The sequence below is a fragment of the Acanthaster planci genome, linkage group LG08, assembly GCF_054643075.1.
Source record: "Acanthaster planci isolate LZ-2023a linkage group LG08, COTS_SCS, whole genome shotgun sequence".
NCBI lineage: Eukaryota > Metazoa > Echinodermata > Asteroidea > Valvatida > Acanthasteridae > Acanthaster > Acanthaster planci.
In genome coordinates, this window is record NC_141784.1 from 2,578,139 (window position 1) to 2,593,909 (window position 15,771).

Here is a 15,771-nt window from a genome sequence, read left to right on the forward strand (position 1 = left end):
GAAAATGCTCAAACTGAATTTTTTAATCTGACTAAATGGGACACAAAGATGGACGTTTACGATAAATGCATAAAACAAGTGTTGACGCATATTTAAGTTGATTCCTTGCGTAATTCTAAACCAATCAACCCATTCTTTTGGCAATATCGGCAAAGGTTAATACCATCTTTTGGATGTTGGAGTGAAAACGAATCTCGACGAAACCAACGGTAGTCCTGCGTTCAACACAAAAGTAAATTATGTTTTTATAATAACTGTAATCTGTATTGACTTGGGCTTATACATTAGACCACAGAGCAACTATTATCGCCACTAATCTGCGTGGCGTATAAACAAAGAAATTGGAGCCCAGCTGCCACACAGCCGCCTGATTGACCAGGACTCCGGGAAAATCGGCTGCCTCCATTAAGACGATTGGGCTGAGTCTCTGCTCACTGATTATCGAAGCTGGGGAGACGGGCAGCGTGCGTAACATGCATGCCGAAACCGAACGGAACGGAGACGGTTGGACTTTTCATCAGCAGGCAGGGCGTTCGAACCTCAGGAGTGTGGGCGAACCGCACTCATGTCGTAGGCGCACGCAATAAGGAACAGCGGCCGATAAGCATCGTCGAGAACGCGCGTGTTTGTGCTCAGCTCGATGAAAAACAGCTCATTGAGCAAACATTTTGGGGGACACACACTTCGCGAGCGGAATAACAACCGTCACCGTGGCCAAGCCATACCGGCTGTCGGGGGTGATGCCTGTATAACGATCGCCTGTTATTTACTGAGGACTAGATGCAACAGTTTCACGTACGTCTGACGAGTTGCATTGGACTAATCCTTTCATAGAGCATCTCCAAGACCCCTTCAGACTACACCAGGTTAGTAGAAAACAGTAAATCTTGTGCATTTTTGCTCATTGTCAGTGTACTTTTCCTAAATTCTTTTCATGGACAAGGGCTTGCTTCTTAAATCTCTTCTTTCGTTTCATGGGCACATTCGCACAGCTCCAAACACTTGACTTTTATTATTCCGCTGCGTATTGCCCGTGCAAGAGAGTGTGACTCGCCCAGCTTGATTTTTTTTTGAAGGGCGGGGACTGTATATTGATTATATATTCGATAACTTCAAGAAGTGGATGTGCGCACAATATTTACCTCTGGTGTAGGTCAATTCGACCTCGCTTGTAGGGAGAAGGGGAGGGGATCTTCAAACAGTAAAGCCCTCTGGGATGGGACATCATCCCCCCGGCGTAGTCCTGTCGAAGGGTAAGGGAGACAATAGACCTGATCGTGTTATTCTAACTTCTGGATATTTACCCTCTCCCATCATAATATTTCCTCTGACGGCGCGTTGCGGCAAGCCAGGATGTAGGCGAGTGCATTATGCTCAGTGCGATGCTGATCGATTAAAATGGGGCCCCTGTACTCTACATGTACGTGTACATTACTTAGAGCAAGGTATGGTTTGATATGCACAACTATCGAAAGGTTGCTGAGAGTTGGGTGGGATGAGACGAGAATTGAAAGAGTTGGACTTGTCTTCATTGGAAAAACAAGCACATGCACCGGTGTTATTATTTTAGATTAGCCTACCCACCTTGCTCCTGGAATAAAGAAGTCTGGGAAATCCAAAGCGGAGATCGGTTGTATTGTCATGAACTGATTGATCACTATTCCTTCTTAGCACTCTCCAGAGATTATCCAGTGCACCTGAGCTCAATGGACTTCTGGTTTGGTACTGTGAGAGTGTCTTTTTGCGAGATAGGTCATTCAACTTATTTAACCGAAAGCTGGTATCACGAAATAAAAGGTCGTTACATGTAATACTGGGAATTAAGTACTGAAGAGTCCACCTCGAGACCTTTTATTACGTCTGCGGTGTAATCTCTGACCAACCAAAGTTAAAACACTGACGGTCTCTTTTATTGCCTTTCGGTGAAAGGGGAGCATTGTTGCAAAGTATACAATTTTCAAAGTGCTGTCCGAGGAAACAATGGCTTTGGGATCACAGCATAGAGTTCTACGAAGTGCTTGAAATCCCGCGATGCTGACGTTGCCAAGGATACTGGACACAATGGTGAAGGTCGTGTGGGGTTGCCAAATAATCAATACAATGCAATTGTGCATCGATACCAGCATTGGGAATGTTTTTTTTTTTGCTTTCACCGTGTCTTAACTTGTTTTTCTTAATCTCAGGAGGAAGAGACACATTTTGATTACTGATGCTATTAAAATGAAGAGGCGTCGTTCGCTTCTGCGGGTTAGTGGGCAGACGCAAAAAAAAGTGTTACGCGCAATATCTCAGTAAAGTTTGACTGTCGTGCGCTTTTCCCTACCAAACCAGACTCTTCTCGCGGGGGAGGGGGGAACAAGAGTTCCCAGAGGAAGGTATTTGCCAACACTGACACCCACCCTCCGGCTATGTCACTGCTGCCATTCTAATGTGTTTGCAAAAACACGACGCTCTTCTGTAAGAACTGAAGCCATTCTGAAAGAATGAAGCCTGCAGCGTTGAAGGAACAACGAGCGGGATTACAGTTATACGTGTGAGGAGTTCAGGCGTATACCTATCTTGGGGTTTGTAAGAAGGCATCCCAAATTCAAATCGTTCGAATCACTCCACAATGATGCATAACAACTTGAAGATAGTTGATCTGTGAACTTAGAAGAACGGGGATTAATCTCTCCAGTTCCCCTTTTACGGACGCTGATTAATACACACGACGGAAAGACGACACACTCGTCTTGCGTGACGTCCGACACTCTTTATCGGCCTACCTTGTGAAAAATCTCTCTCAGCCATTGCTTCGTTGTGTCATTAACTGCCGATCAGCAAGGAAGCTTTCTGGAACTGACCGTTGGCTGTATTTTTGAGGCAACTAGACCTTAGACAATATGAATCGTCAAGAGCACGCATGCGCCGATTGACTCGTATAGGTGTTACAGTGCCCACCTCTGAAGTTGCCATCGAACACACCTTTTTACCCGAAACAAAATGGTTTGACGCGGTGGGGGAAATTGCTCAGAAATGAGCGGATCCATTTGTCGGGTTTCCGATCACCAAAACACTTTGGATGGAATGGTATATAGGCCTATAGGTTAAGAAATTGGCCGTATTGTGGACGGATGGTTGTGGACAAAAGTAGGGCAAGGTATGGCTGAGAGCTGGCAGTCTTTGTAAGATTATGAGGCCAAAAGTAAACCCAGAACCACATTTTGGAAGGGGGGAATGCAAGGGGGAACGTTTTGAGAAAGTGTAGTCGTCTATGGTCTTTCTCAGAGTTGGGGCTAACTTTAGGGACTTAATGCCTTGGGAAGAAATAACCTAATAGGGAACAGGGCTAGCGCTGAACCAGGCAAGTGCCCAGGCAGGTTTCCTGAGACAGGGTACCATATCGTACCATGCTAAATTTCTAAACTGCTGGGCACCGTTTAGATATTATCATCTCGTGTTAGTGTCCATAAACTATTACATTTAATGTTACCGCAAATCTTCAAAAGTTAGCACTGCATGCCGAGAGCGGCGGATGAGTGCAGCTAAATATAAGCACAGGTTTCGCTGCCACAAAAAGCCTTTCATGATGGTTTAACGAGATGATAATGAATTCATAATGGCTCCTGTAAGTTCTCAGAAGGGTAGAGGGAACTTCCAACGGGGCGCCCTTGTAGGATCTTGCATAAGTTATTATGAATCTATAATATCATCTGTCAATTCACAAACGGCTATTGTGAAACGTGTGTGCTCGTTTTTACATGTATTGTGTCTTTATCTTTTGATTTCTTTCATATCTACAATCCAAGGACCAATAACAAGACTCCACTGCATCATTAACGCCAAGCGGCGTGTGAATTCAATTACAGATAACCGTTCAATTTGACAGGAGTGGATCCAGAGGGGATCAACGCGGGGGCATGCACCATTCAAAAAAAAGGAGCCAACGATTGTTTTGAAAAACAATGAGATGAGCCCCAATGCTAGCTTAATTCCTTTTTATGCATGACAAAAAAGTCCAAAATGTTAACCCCCCCTCCAAAAAAATGGCCCCTTCGAAAATTTGGTTATACCGATAGATGTTAGACGTTCCCTGACGAGGCCCACTTACATAACTATTGATAAATTTAGTTTAGAAAACGCTCGAAGCGTCTGTATTTCTAGTCAGAATGATTGACTGAAAAAGAAAACTGCACACAGAGTGAGAATTTATTGTTAAAAGCTGACTGACACTACATGGCTCAAATTTATGTTTTCTATTGTGAAAAGGGTTTTCAGTGGAGCAAGATGGGGGTAGGCTGGTTAAGAGAGTACCTCTCCTCCCCAATATTTGTAACAAGTGACCCTTTTCACGAATGGGGGGCAAACGGTGCTCCTTCCCCGGGGTTCATCCTGGTCTCACAACTCCCCCTCCCCCCGTAACCTGGACCCTAGAGTAACGTAAACCCTGCCGTGTAGCTATAGAGATTTGTATGCGGTCAGCTGAACGTCTAGCCATATCCCTGGGTTGGCTGCCCCGGGTCTCTGGTCTGTCAAAGCGACTAAGACGCAGTCTATACATGCAAAGCATTATATCCAGGACACTCTATTAGATCCACAACCACTTGCCTCACTGTCTGCAGGATGGTAAGTTTGGGATTACCATGCAATTTGCTGTAATCTCCCATCTGCATCCCTGGCAACTCAGGCCTTTCTCGGAACGGAGATCTTTTGGCACTACCGCACCCTCTCCCTTACAGAGTAAACCGCGCACTTTAATCAAAGAAATCGAGTTAGTCACGTCGAAATCATGCGTTTGAAGCCAGTGACCACATAATGCGTTCAGCCAATGCGATTCGCATTTTGTGACCAGCAACTCTGGCATAAATCCTGTTTGGCGAGATTCCAGAGCTCAGGGGCACCGTACCGTTCATTTCATGCTCCGAGTTCATCCCCATCCTTGCTTCGTTGGACGCAGGTTCCGCTGACAGAGGGAGCCGCCTGGTGTCTAACTGTCAATCAAATTTTTTATACGTGCGAAATGTGTCATTCATGCCGTCTTTGGAAGTAGGACCACCATTTGCGTCGCGTTGTGTAACTGGGTTAACGCCTCCAAAATTTGATTGATTGGGTTATTTAAGAGGGCGCCCCACTGCGAGGACGCAGCATTAACTGCTACCATGTTTTGAGCGAACGTCCTTACTTTGGCTTCTATTTGCAGGTCGTTAATCTGAGTGTTATTTTTTTCCAGGTTGGTGATATAACCACCAAACTGAATAACTGAACTTGCAATGTCACATGGCCCGATGCGTGCCTTGCGGTGTTAACAGTGGTTACTCCTTTAAATAACAGTGTCAGTAACATTACGTCATGCTGTTTAATATAGTAACATTACAAGAGTTACAAAATGAAGCTCTTGTATAAATGTTATTCATATGTTTTCATATAACCATTACTGCGTATTTCCAATGGACCTTTGCCTGCGAACACTGACAAAACAGGCCTATACAAACTGCAATGAAACAAAAATCATTCCTTCCCCCTTGTTGAAGGTCAAGTAAATCGTACCGTGGCATAAAAGCAAGATACCTTACTTCCTAACGAAAATCTAAATTCGGCTCGTCAAATGCTCGAATGAAGATTTCAGTGGCACGAATTGAATTCTTGGATTCGGCGGTTTTTCTTACCCTGGCGACATTTAGGAATGCCCCCTTTCATCCCCGATTCGGCATACATAATTCGAGACCTGTTGTGATCTGTCTCCCTCGACAGTTAACGTTAATCATGTGCCACATTGCATGGCTTCAAATCCGGATGAAAACACTTGTCAGGGGCTCGTTGAGTGGAAGATTGCGAGGCTTGGAGTGGACGAAAGCAGAACGTGGTTTGACTGGGCTTCATTGCTCCCTTGGGCAAGGTATCTGTCCCCCCCCCTCTTTTTTTCAAGCTTTAAAAGTCCCTGTCATGTCTTTCTGGAGAAAACCAAAAGCCCTCCTTTTGTAATCCCTGTCCTTGTCGATGTGTAGAAAAGGTACTTTCCAGCTACTGATTAACGAGCTGTGAGTGGAGAGAGACAAAAACTCAGCAAAGCCCGCCCCAAGGACCTTGGTGCTACAGCGGCACCCAATCCCGGCCCCAACTCCTGTGTCGCGAACAAAAGGTGATCACGGTGGAATTCTGTCTCTTTTGGGGGAGGTGGTTTGCCCACCGTCCGGAGCACCGTGCTGTTTGTGCAGTGTGGGACGATTTTAATGCATAGTTGAGGGTATTAACGTGGGGTGTCAACAGAACACGAGCAGAGATTTAGGCATCAATGGTTCGTGAAAAGTAGTCAACAAGTAGGGTAGGAGAGCTGGTTTTCCAGTTGCATGTACGCCATCTGAGACACAGCAAGCAAAGTTCGTTGTTCTCTTCAGCCAGCTCTACATATTTGGCCAATTTTTGTCACTTTAACTTGGAGGCTAGCAGGATCAGATGGCACCGTCAGTTAACGGTAACGTGTCTGAACATTTCTATGACAGGTGAGCTTTCATTCGGAAACAATGATGCCTTTTGACTTCCCGAGACTGGCCAAAAAAATCCTTTAAGAGTTTCAGACTATGTGGACATTGATTTTGGCGAAATTGTTTGTTACTATCAATGTAACATGGGTGATTAGTTTGGTTCTTCAGTAAAGTGACAGGTAAACCTGACTGAGCCAGGTCTTTTTGTAAACATAGTGCATGTAGGGTTTGTGCTTGAGCCGAGTTTACTTTTTTTCTGTGTGGTGATTGACAAACTTTCCCCTACAGTATACTCTTTTATTGGTGATATTGGTGTTGGATTTCTGTAACTTGAGGGCTCAAGAGGGTGACTGAAATTTGAAAATATTAGTGTCATTCTTCATTTTAGGACAAAGCCCTGCAAGTTGAATTCGTATTCGCACATTTTTTTCTTTTTGAGTGCCAAATTTATGTTTTTTTTAAATCGAAGCTTGAAATTTATTTCGTAGAGGTATCATTGGTTTTCAGTCAACCGTTTATTGTCTCTTTGATGTCTTCTTAAATGTTTTTGATATCTTAACGTTAAGTGCCATATTAAACTGATTACTGTTACTGTTTGGGGTTATTGATCACAAAAATTAATTAAGTATCAAGATCCTCACCCATTCGCACCCAATGATAACATCCAGAAAATATATACTTCCCCCCTGTATTTTGGTCTTGTTCGACGAGCAGATCGATTCAGAGTAGACTTTCAGTGCAGGAAGACATTGTGAGCATTTTTATGTGTATTTTGCATCAGGTTCCTCCCTTGTTTCAGAAGAATAGCTGATAGTGCTTTTCATTGGCCCACGCGAAATGCGCAATTATTAATTAGCATAAAAAGACATTTCGCAGTACACAGTCCGCAGGTGGTTACCAACATGTACTGTTCAATGTACGTGTCTTTATCGCTGCATGCTGACGAGGCACGCTGATAAAAACGCAGGTAACCAGATGGTGGGTGATACGTACATGTGGAGCTGGTGACGGTGTGGCCTGTGTAGGTAATATATACGGGTCATTATCTTGATCGTCTCTTATTGTCCTCGATTTCAGCCCACCGAGTCCGGTGGAGAAACTGAAAACGCTGGCGAGACATTTCAGCCGGTTCTACACAGACGAGATGAAGACGGACAAGAACTCACACGGGTTCCGCCTGGTGCTACTGGGAAACGACGGTGTGGGGAAGTCGGGTAAGAACTCCGAATTTCTTCGCAAGCTTCTGGTATATCTCTGTATGAGTTTAATCATTTGCTCTCTCTACATCTATCGCAAAGTGTTCATTGCGGATCTACATTTCTGTCCGCGTACCAGTTGTGCGCGCTTACTCAAACCTGAATCCGAATTTACTATTTTTTTTGCAAGATTCCTGTCTATTGTATTATGGAAACAAGCTTCAAGACCAGTCTGCCGCGTAGGGCATTGGTCGTCAGCCTGTCCTCGAGGCACGTTTCGTCGTGATGTGCGGAACAAGTTATGTTGAATTAGATTATGTTTGGTTTGTGTAAGAGCATATTTCGTTTCATTAGAGTTCTTTTAATCGTGCAGCCGTCACATTCCCGGAGCAGATTGACCCTCATAAGACTCGCACCAATCTCTAAGTGAAAAGGCGTACAGCATTTCCCCCAAATGTGTTATTGTTGCATTCCTTCCTCGATGATTGTTATCAGATCATCTGTACGATGACAGTGTCATCGCCGTACAGATTTAGTAAAGCTTGTATGACCTATTTATTTAAAGTACAGTCCATACCCTCGTTCACCGTGAAATTTTGGAACAGGTCAGTGGCGTAAAAAAGTCCTGCCAAAGTTGAACCTCATTATTACGCAGTCATTATCAAGTCATGCGTCACACATAATACTAATTGGTTGTGCTTGACACGTTTTATCTTATGAAGCATTTCCGACAAGAGCTTACAGCGATAACTCTGATTGGCTTATCAGCCACCCTCCCCCGGCAATTAATTAGTGAGCCAATCAGCCAACAGATCACTTGTAATATGGTTGTTTCCCTCACTAAAATAAACCTTTCAATGTTTTTGACATGATTTTCTTGGGGAGTATCTGGATGGGGCATCGATATGGGGGAGTTTTGAAAAAGAAGTCATACTCACAGATCGAGTCAGAAGAAACAAGTGTTGCTATTGGTGTTGACGCATATGGCTCGATCGTACCATCCGTTTTCTCATAGGCATTTTAACATAACATTTCTGTGACCCTCAAGTAAAGTTCTCGGCGCGGGCGGTGAAACCAGGGCCGGGTCGGGGGGGGGGGTCGCCCCTTCACTTTTTCGAATGAGGGCAAGCCCCCCCTGCAGGTCCTATTACAGAACACAATGGGGCGGGGCTTGATGGATCGGTCCATTAATGACTTATGCCTGATGATCTCACAACTGGCCCCACTTTGACTACTCAGCATGATGAATGAAGTCGTTCGAAATCTCCTATGTTAGATGTCAATTGGTGTGTGGAGGAATGATTGGTGACGTTAATGGTCCGATTCGCCCACAGAATGTACAAGTTCAATGATACAGCGTACAGATTAACAGTACTTGTGCACACCCGACGGCTTCGTTAAATAAACAAAACAATCAGGTCATAGAAAATCACACCTGCATGACCACACAGGTGTTTAATTTTGCAAATAATCCGATAATTACGCGAGCGCCGATTTTATGCCAACCCGATAAGTCGTTGTTGGCCGGTGTCGGAACATGTGAAGTCCTGACGGAGCTTTGTTGCAAACGACAGTTACTGGAACGTGTTTGTGTTGCTAACGGATAGTGCCTTGGCGAGACACCCACAAACACAATAGACCGGCAGGTTGCTGGTTTAACTGTTAACTGCTACGAAAATAGCGGGATCCTTTAAACGTAAGCCGAAGTCAGACCAGGTCGAGGCCCTGAATGTAGGAAGGACTTCACATTGAGTGTAGACCCACAATAAAGGAGGGTGAACTTTGAAAACGTTTTCTTGGGATTTACTGGCTCATACAATTTCGATTAATCATTCATATATTCACATGAATTGCCATAACCAACGGTGCACACGGAGACAAATGTTGACAGCGTTCATACCATGCACGCCCATAATGCATATTCAACGAACGTTCTAAACACTAAAAAGCTGAAATAATGTGAATATTATTGCATAACTTTGGACGATGTGTCCCGTCCAGGTTAGATAGGAATACGCTGGGAAATTGGAATGTTGGAATGCATTAATCTATAGGACGAAACTCTCGCACCAACCAAAGAGTAATTGTCACCCCTTTTCAGTGAGCAGTCCCCAATTATATCATTTTCTTGGAGATAGCGTGTCAACAACTATTGTGATCCGCAAGAGCCATCTCTTGGTCCACTATTCAAACCAAGCCCAATTACCTGCCTATAATGGGTCCTTGGTAGAAAAACGGGGCCATTGTGTCCAGCGCCTCCGCAGGTTACCTTTAGCAGGAGGGATTACCATAAGAAAAGACACTAATCCTAGAGTTATACGACGGGTCACTCTGTCGACAGACCAGACAGTCAGCCCTAATCAGTGATTGAGGCTCTGAAGTTATATTGGAAAATAAACTTCTCAACTCTTGTTCATTTTCCCATGCCCTTTGCCCTAGTTGCATTTTTGCTGCCCCAAAATTAACTTGAATGCTGTCGAAGGGTAAAGACTTAATGTTTAATTGTCACTAGTGATGAGGCATTGCCGTGCATTGTTCAACGTGGCGCTTAATCTTCCTTAACCCGAGAATGCATCATTTGATTGTCAGTTTGGTCAAACTGCAAATCTTAAAAAAAAAAGCCAGAGAAACCTCTTCCACTTTGCAAGATATATAGAAAATTCGAGGTTTGCTGGATAAGTAAACGCCATTTCATGAAGCCACATCTTCAAAGCAGCGTCAGTTAGGCAGGGATTTTTTTTTTCAATTGTATAGAAATTGAAGATTTCCAATATTTTGTCTTTTCTGTTTCTGCAGCCATTGCGGTTCGATTTCTTTGCGGCAGATATCTTCACGAGTACGACCCCACACTTGGTAAGTTTTACGTGGATGTCAGTGTTGAATTCAAGCAATGTTTGACGATGCAAATTAAATTGTCATGGCACCGAAAAGATCGGAAATATATTACCATCATGTGATTTGTTTGTCGATTTGGATTAAATTAGTTGAAGTGCGATGATTTCATTATAATAGTGAAATTAAGATCAGTGAAGTTATTTAGCCAGTAGGGAAATAGCCATTTAGACATTTTACATGACTGTTGTCGTGTATGAAGAAAACAAAAGGTGAATAACATTTTCATTTTAATGTGGAATTTTTACCCCTTTGTGCTCGATGACGGGACGGCTTCCAAGTTCACTCTAGCCAAATGTCACGTCGTGTTCCTATACTATAGTGGTGTATGAACCACTTATTGTAATCCTTCGAGTGTATTTACCCTGACTATCAGAGTGACTAACCACAATATCCATAAAACAAACACCTCCAAATCTTACGGATGGGACCAGGTGGCGATGTCCACCAGCAAACCTACATTCATTATTAGCGTCATAAATCAGTTTCTTTGATATTCGGTGTCTTGGACATTTTGTAATCAGAGAGTGAATAGTTGACGATACAAGGTTTAGAACGAGAAGCTGATCTCATGCAGGGCTCATGATTTCCAGTCCTGTTCATTAATGGCAATAAGTAAATGACCAATGGATCACTCGTTTCACTCGAATCCAAGTCAACTCCTTCGTCTTGACGCGTCACACTCTCTTGCATCCCTCGGCAAGGGATGAAAACACACACAGCTTCTCCAGTCGCATATTTTTCGCTTCCCTGTCTTTGACCATCTCAATTCTCCCTGCCCACACATTTCAGTCACGTACCCACCACTTGGTTTTGCGAATACGGGGTACATTTACGGGAATCGTACACTGATGGGAGAGTGCTGTTGTGCTAAGTCGTTGAGTCGGTCAGAGGACCCCAAGTGTCCATAAATGAAAAGTTCAAGCGTTACAGTCTGGGCCGAAGATCTGTTTGCCTGACCCCCCGCGACCTCTCAATAAGTGATCTGTGTGGATTCGTTCCCGATACTCTTTGAGCCAACTACCTCTCAGCCCTTCCGAGTGGAAAAATCACCGTCTACTTTTCGCCCTTTAGCGTAATTGGTCTACTGCAGTTGACGTCAAGCAAGACACAGCTGCGGGAAATTCATTCAAATTGCACGCTCACAAATCCCAGTGTTACCGCTGACTCGCTCCGTCTGGACTGTTTTGCCCTCGTCTTAACTCTTATATCTATACCATCTGACTTCCCCTAATTTTGACGTAAATGCAAATTAAGATTTCTAAATTACAAGATTAAATTCCGGGTGCTTCTGCGATTATCATTAAACATTCATGTTTCGTGTCTTCGGGTCACTTTGCGATTCAGATTTTTTCCCTCTGAAAGTTCTACTTCATCGCGTGACTCAGAGAGTTTGTTTTTGTTGAACTTTACAGAGAGCCGATACGAAAAAATGGAGACAGTAGACGGGAAAACAGTGAAAATAGAAGTATTCGACACAGCGGGACAGGTAAGAGATTCTGAGAGTCCATACGATACCCATTTTGTAGGCTGCCACACTGGTCAACACCGCCCTCTTGATGTACCTAAAAGATATCTTCGAACTGAATTATTAGTTTCGCCAGTTTGTGTGTTGACATTCGTCGATAATTTTTTTTCAGACAAATCTGGAGGACTATCTTCAAGCTGCAGATGCTATCATGTTCGTGTACTCCATCACAGACAGGGACAGCTTCGACGCCGCCAAGCTCTTCCAAGAGAGATTACAGTCCTCTCTCAAATCTCACCTCCCTATCCTCCTGGTCGGCAACAAACGCGAGTTGGAGCAAGGCAGGCGAGTGTCCACCAAGGAGGGCTTCTCCTTGGCCCGGGAAGCCGGCTGGCGCTTTCACGAACTCTCGGCGGCCACGGACAGCGTAGGCCTCAAGACGACCATCCTGGACTTTGTGCGGGAGGCGCAGGGGGAGCTGAGGAGGTTGAAGGTCAAGAAGGGGTGGAACATCCGGAGAGCCGTCAGCGTCCTGTACGGACACTCAAAGACAAGCATCAAAGAGGAGGGGACGGTTATCGACGAGGAGCCCGTGTTCACGACGCAGCACAGAACCAAGGTTTTCCAGAGGAGACAAACCTGCCCCAGTTTATGAACAGACTCGCCGACAACCTGGTACTGTTTCAGAGCCTGCGCACAGACTGCATGGGTCATGCCACTCAACCCGACCCTCCCCATACGTCGGTCTCCATTGCTCCAAGGTACCACTGTTGCGCTTGATCGGTTCTTAAGGGATGACGTCATCAGCTGTCGCTCTGAAAACAATATTGGTGCTATAAACTATTTGTAAATATTTTAAGTGACCGGTCTCATTTGGTGACTGTATTTGTTGTTCTTTTTTTTTTTGGCAATACATGTAGTGATTTCTGACTCATGTGGTCTATAAAAAGAGCGCAATTTTAATTTGTTTTTAATTTTGGTATGTAAATATTCAATCAGTTATATTTGACAAATTTGCTATTAAAAGGCACGAATATATTTCATTCTGGCTCAAGAAGACGTGAATCTATCAAAGGTATAGATTCTTGAAAAATTGACTTGCAAATGGTAAAATTGACGAGGTCTGTACTTGACCTTAGTTAGCGGTTTTCTGTAAATACAAAATATATTTGAAATGGTCCTTTGAAAACGTAAACTTGACCCCGGAGAAAGAGATCTTGAGGGCGCGATATGCGTGTTGGGGTCGAATCTTGTGGAGTGGTATCGTATGAGAAGCTAAGAATGGTATATTCGGAATTATCGTCACTGTGGTTTGAGTCGACTCTGAATATCGATATTGTTTGTGCCGTGTGTTTCTTGTGTCTCATGTTACTCGATACATTCTTATCTCGTTTCAAAGTGTAGCAAATAATGATGCGGACCCCGTTTTGTTGATTCATTGTTCGTCTGTTTTTCACATCGTTATGCCCCAATTTTTAGCGTATTCAAACAGTGGAATTCGAAAGTGTGTTTTGTGTGTCAGTGCGTATGTTTTTTTTAATTATTATTCTGTACTGCTTTAAGTCGTTAATGGAAGCTTTTGTTTTGTCGTATATTTATTCATGAGTGATTTACCATTTCAAATGGCTGTTATGTTACAAATGAATGTTACAATCACTGTAAACTCGTGAAATGCTCTGTGGGTGCTGGTGTTCATCAATGGGACTCCTGTCCACTGGATATCAGCAAAAGTGTATATATGTATGCGGAACTGATAATCAGCTCTGACTTTTAAATCAAACTAAACTGTGTTTAATTTGCTGTTCTTTTATTTCATTTTTGTGATTGTTGTTTAATGTTGGCTAAGAAGTGCCCCCGTCCATAAGGAACAGAGCACTGGTTATTTTCAGTGATTTCATCGACCAATTACAACTTTAAAGACGTACATTTAAAGTCTAGTTTCCGTGCAAGGGGGCCTTCACGATTTCTAAACAACCACGCCGTCAAAAACCAGAATACCTGTTAGAGGTTGTCCCCTTGAGCCGACAAAGCCTCCGTAGGTCATGGAAATAATGGGACATCATTGACTCATGTGCTCACGGTGGGAAAAGGAATTCCTACAGAAACTGTCGAAAGAACATACAACAGAGATATAGAATGGGCAATAGAGATATTTCACGAACCCATATCGTAGACCTTGAGGTGATAAAAGCCTGTTTAAAAGGAAATTCGAAACATTTGATTCGTCGTTATATTGTGTAGCGAGATGTTGAGCATTTTTGTTTACATTATATAATTACATGTTAACGTTTTGAGGGTTAAAGTCCATGTAGTATGAAAGTTTTCAAGGTGAAACTTTTTCGTTTATGGTCGCAGAAGGAATTGCCTGTATAACTTAAATCGACGTGTCTTTTATATGTTCGTATTTTACCCTGCTTAATGCAGTGAGCAAAATATTAGCGTGAATATGGCAAGTTAAGAGCAGACTTTATTCACATCTTATTCCGTCTGTATTCCGCAGTGCTATTTAACCTTTTCTTCGACTCTATAATTAAGTTCAGAGTCTACTTTTCTGTACTCAGAGATTCGATTGTAATCTCCAGAGATTATACGATTTTACTTTGGAAATCTTGAGTGGGATTTTTGCTGTCTAGTTTGCCGTCAGGGAGGGAGGACGCCAGACTCCTGAGACCGGTTGAGAATATCCATCCGCGCGCGGCCTTTTTATCTGATTGGGAGGGGACCGGCCTTTCTCGACCACTTCAGGTTTTTTTCCCCCTTTTTTTCTTGAAAACCGCTGTATCTCCAGGGATTTTGCACGAAAACGACAAATGCAGACGGCCTCGCTCAGCCGAAAATCTCGTCTCTAACACCGTGCATGTTTTTAATGCATTATTGATTCGTGCATATCAATCGGGCTCCTACGTCGGAATACTGGGCGAAAGTGGCTTACAGATGGAATTTATTCATTGCGGATCACTCGAAGATGTTAGTCGACTGAAGTAGAATCCCACGATCTCTGTTCCATCAAATACAACCATTTCTTGAATCATGAATAATTATGTACACACAGTATAGGGACTTACTGGCCGTAGCATATGACGTCTGTTGATGAATATATTTTACCAGTAACATGTTCACTTCCTCAAAACAACTACACCCGGTATATATCTTATGTAAGCTTGCACAAATAAGTCGTAATGCTTGGATTTTTAAAAGCTTGGTGCAACATTTGCACCTTTTGTCTAATTAGTGTTTCACCCCAATGATTATTTGCAGTGGAAAATTATGGTATAGCTGATTTATTGCAATAGGACTGCAAATAAACAGTCTGCTATTAAGGAGGACTCTGAATTGTGGATGTGCGAGCGTTGCCATTCTTGTAGATGAAAACTTCAAAATGGAGGGGGGGAATAAACTGATACCATTACAATGATAACACCTTAAAACAAAGTTTGCTCATTTGCGGAACCAGAACGGCAAAGATTACCGGGGGGGGTCTCGGTATTAAGAGAGGAAGGCGATTTGGGGGACAGTTTTATTTTCCTTCATTCCTAGAGCGTGCAAAAAGCTCCCGAAAAATGAGCTTCATTTTTCATACAGAAAGGCCATTTTTTTGTGGCCGCTCTCCCTGGAAAAATTTCGGACTCCCGAAAAATTGGTTTTGGATGCACCCTATCTCCGCCCCTTCCCAAACAGGCACCCATCCCCACCTTCAGTCCCGTATAATGATGTATTGCATTATCATAAGCACAGTCTGATTTCCGTTATGCTT

General features: G+C 43.4%; 1 protein-coding gene across 2 annotated transcripts; it reads left to right on the forward strand.

Moving 5' to 3' along the window:
• The first annotated feature begins 452 nt into the window (after positions 1 to 452).
• LOC110976072 (ras-like protein rasG) lies at positions 453 to 15,346 on the forward strand. Of its 2 annotated transcripts, none has more exons than XM_022229040.2 (5): positions 453 to 866; positions 7,539 to 7,675; positions 10,454 to 10,510; positions 11,965 to 12,038; positions 12,190 to 15,346. In XM_022229040.2, exons 2-5 carry the CDS (start codon positions 7,606 to 7,608, stop codon positions 12,670 to 12,672), a joined length of 684 nt encoding a protein of 227 aa, XP_022084732.1. In that variant the 5' UTR covers positions 453 to 866; positions 7,539 to 7,605; the 3' UTR covers positions 12,673 to 15,346. The 2 variants fall into 2 exon arrangements, with proteins under 2 accessions (XP_022084732.1, XP_022084731.1); XM_022229039.2 differs by lacking the exon at positions 453 to 866 and adding an exon at positions 6,149 to 6,479.
• Positions 15,347 to 15,771: the final 425 nt, after the last annotated feature.

Coding starts and splice junctions, on each gene's coding strand:
- LOC110976072 (XM_022229039.2), top strand. CDS start 6,433: ATGGCACCGTCAGTTAACGGTAACGTGTCTGAACATTTCTATGACAG. Junction 6,480..7,538: donor TCTGAACATTTCTATGACAG/GTGAGCTTTCAT, acceptor CCTCGATTTCAG/CCCACCGAGTCCGGTGGAGA. Junction 7,676..10,453: donor CGACGGTGTGGGGAAGTCGG/GTAAGAACTCCG, acceptor CTGTTTCTGCAG/CCATTGCGGTTCGATTTCTT.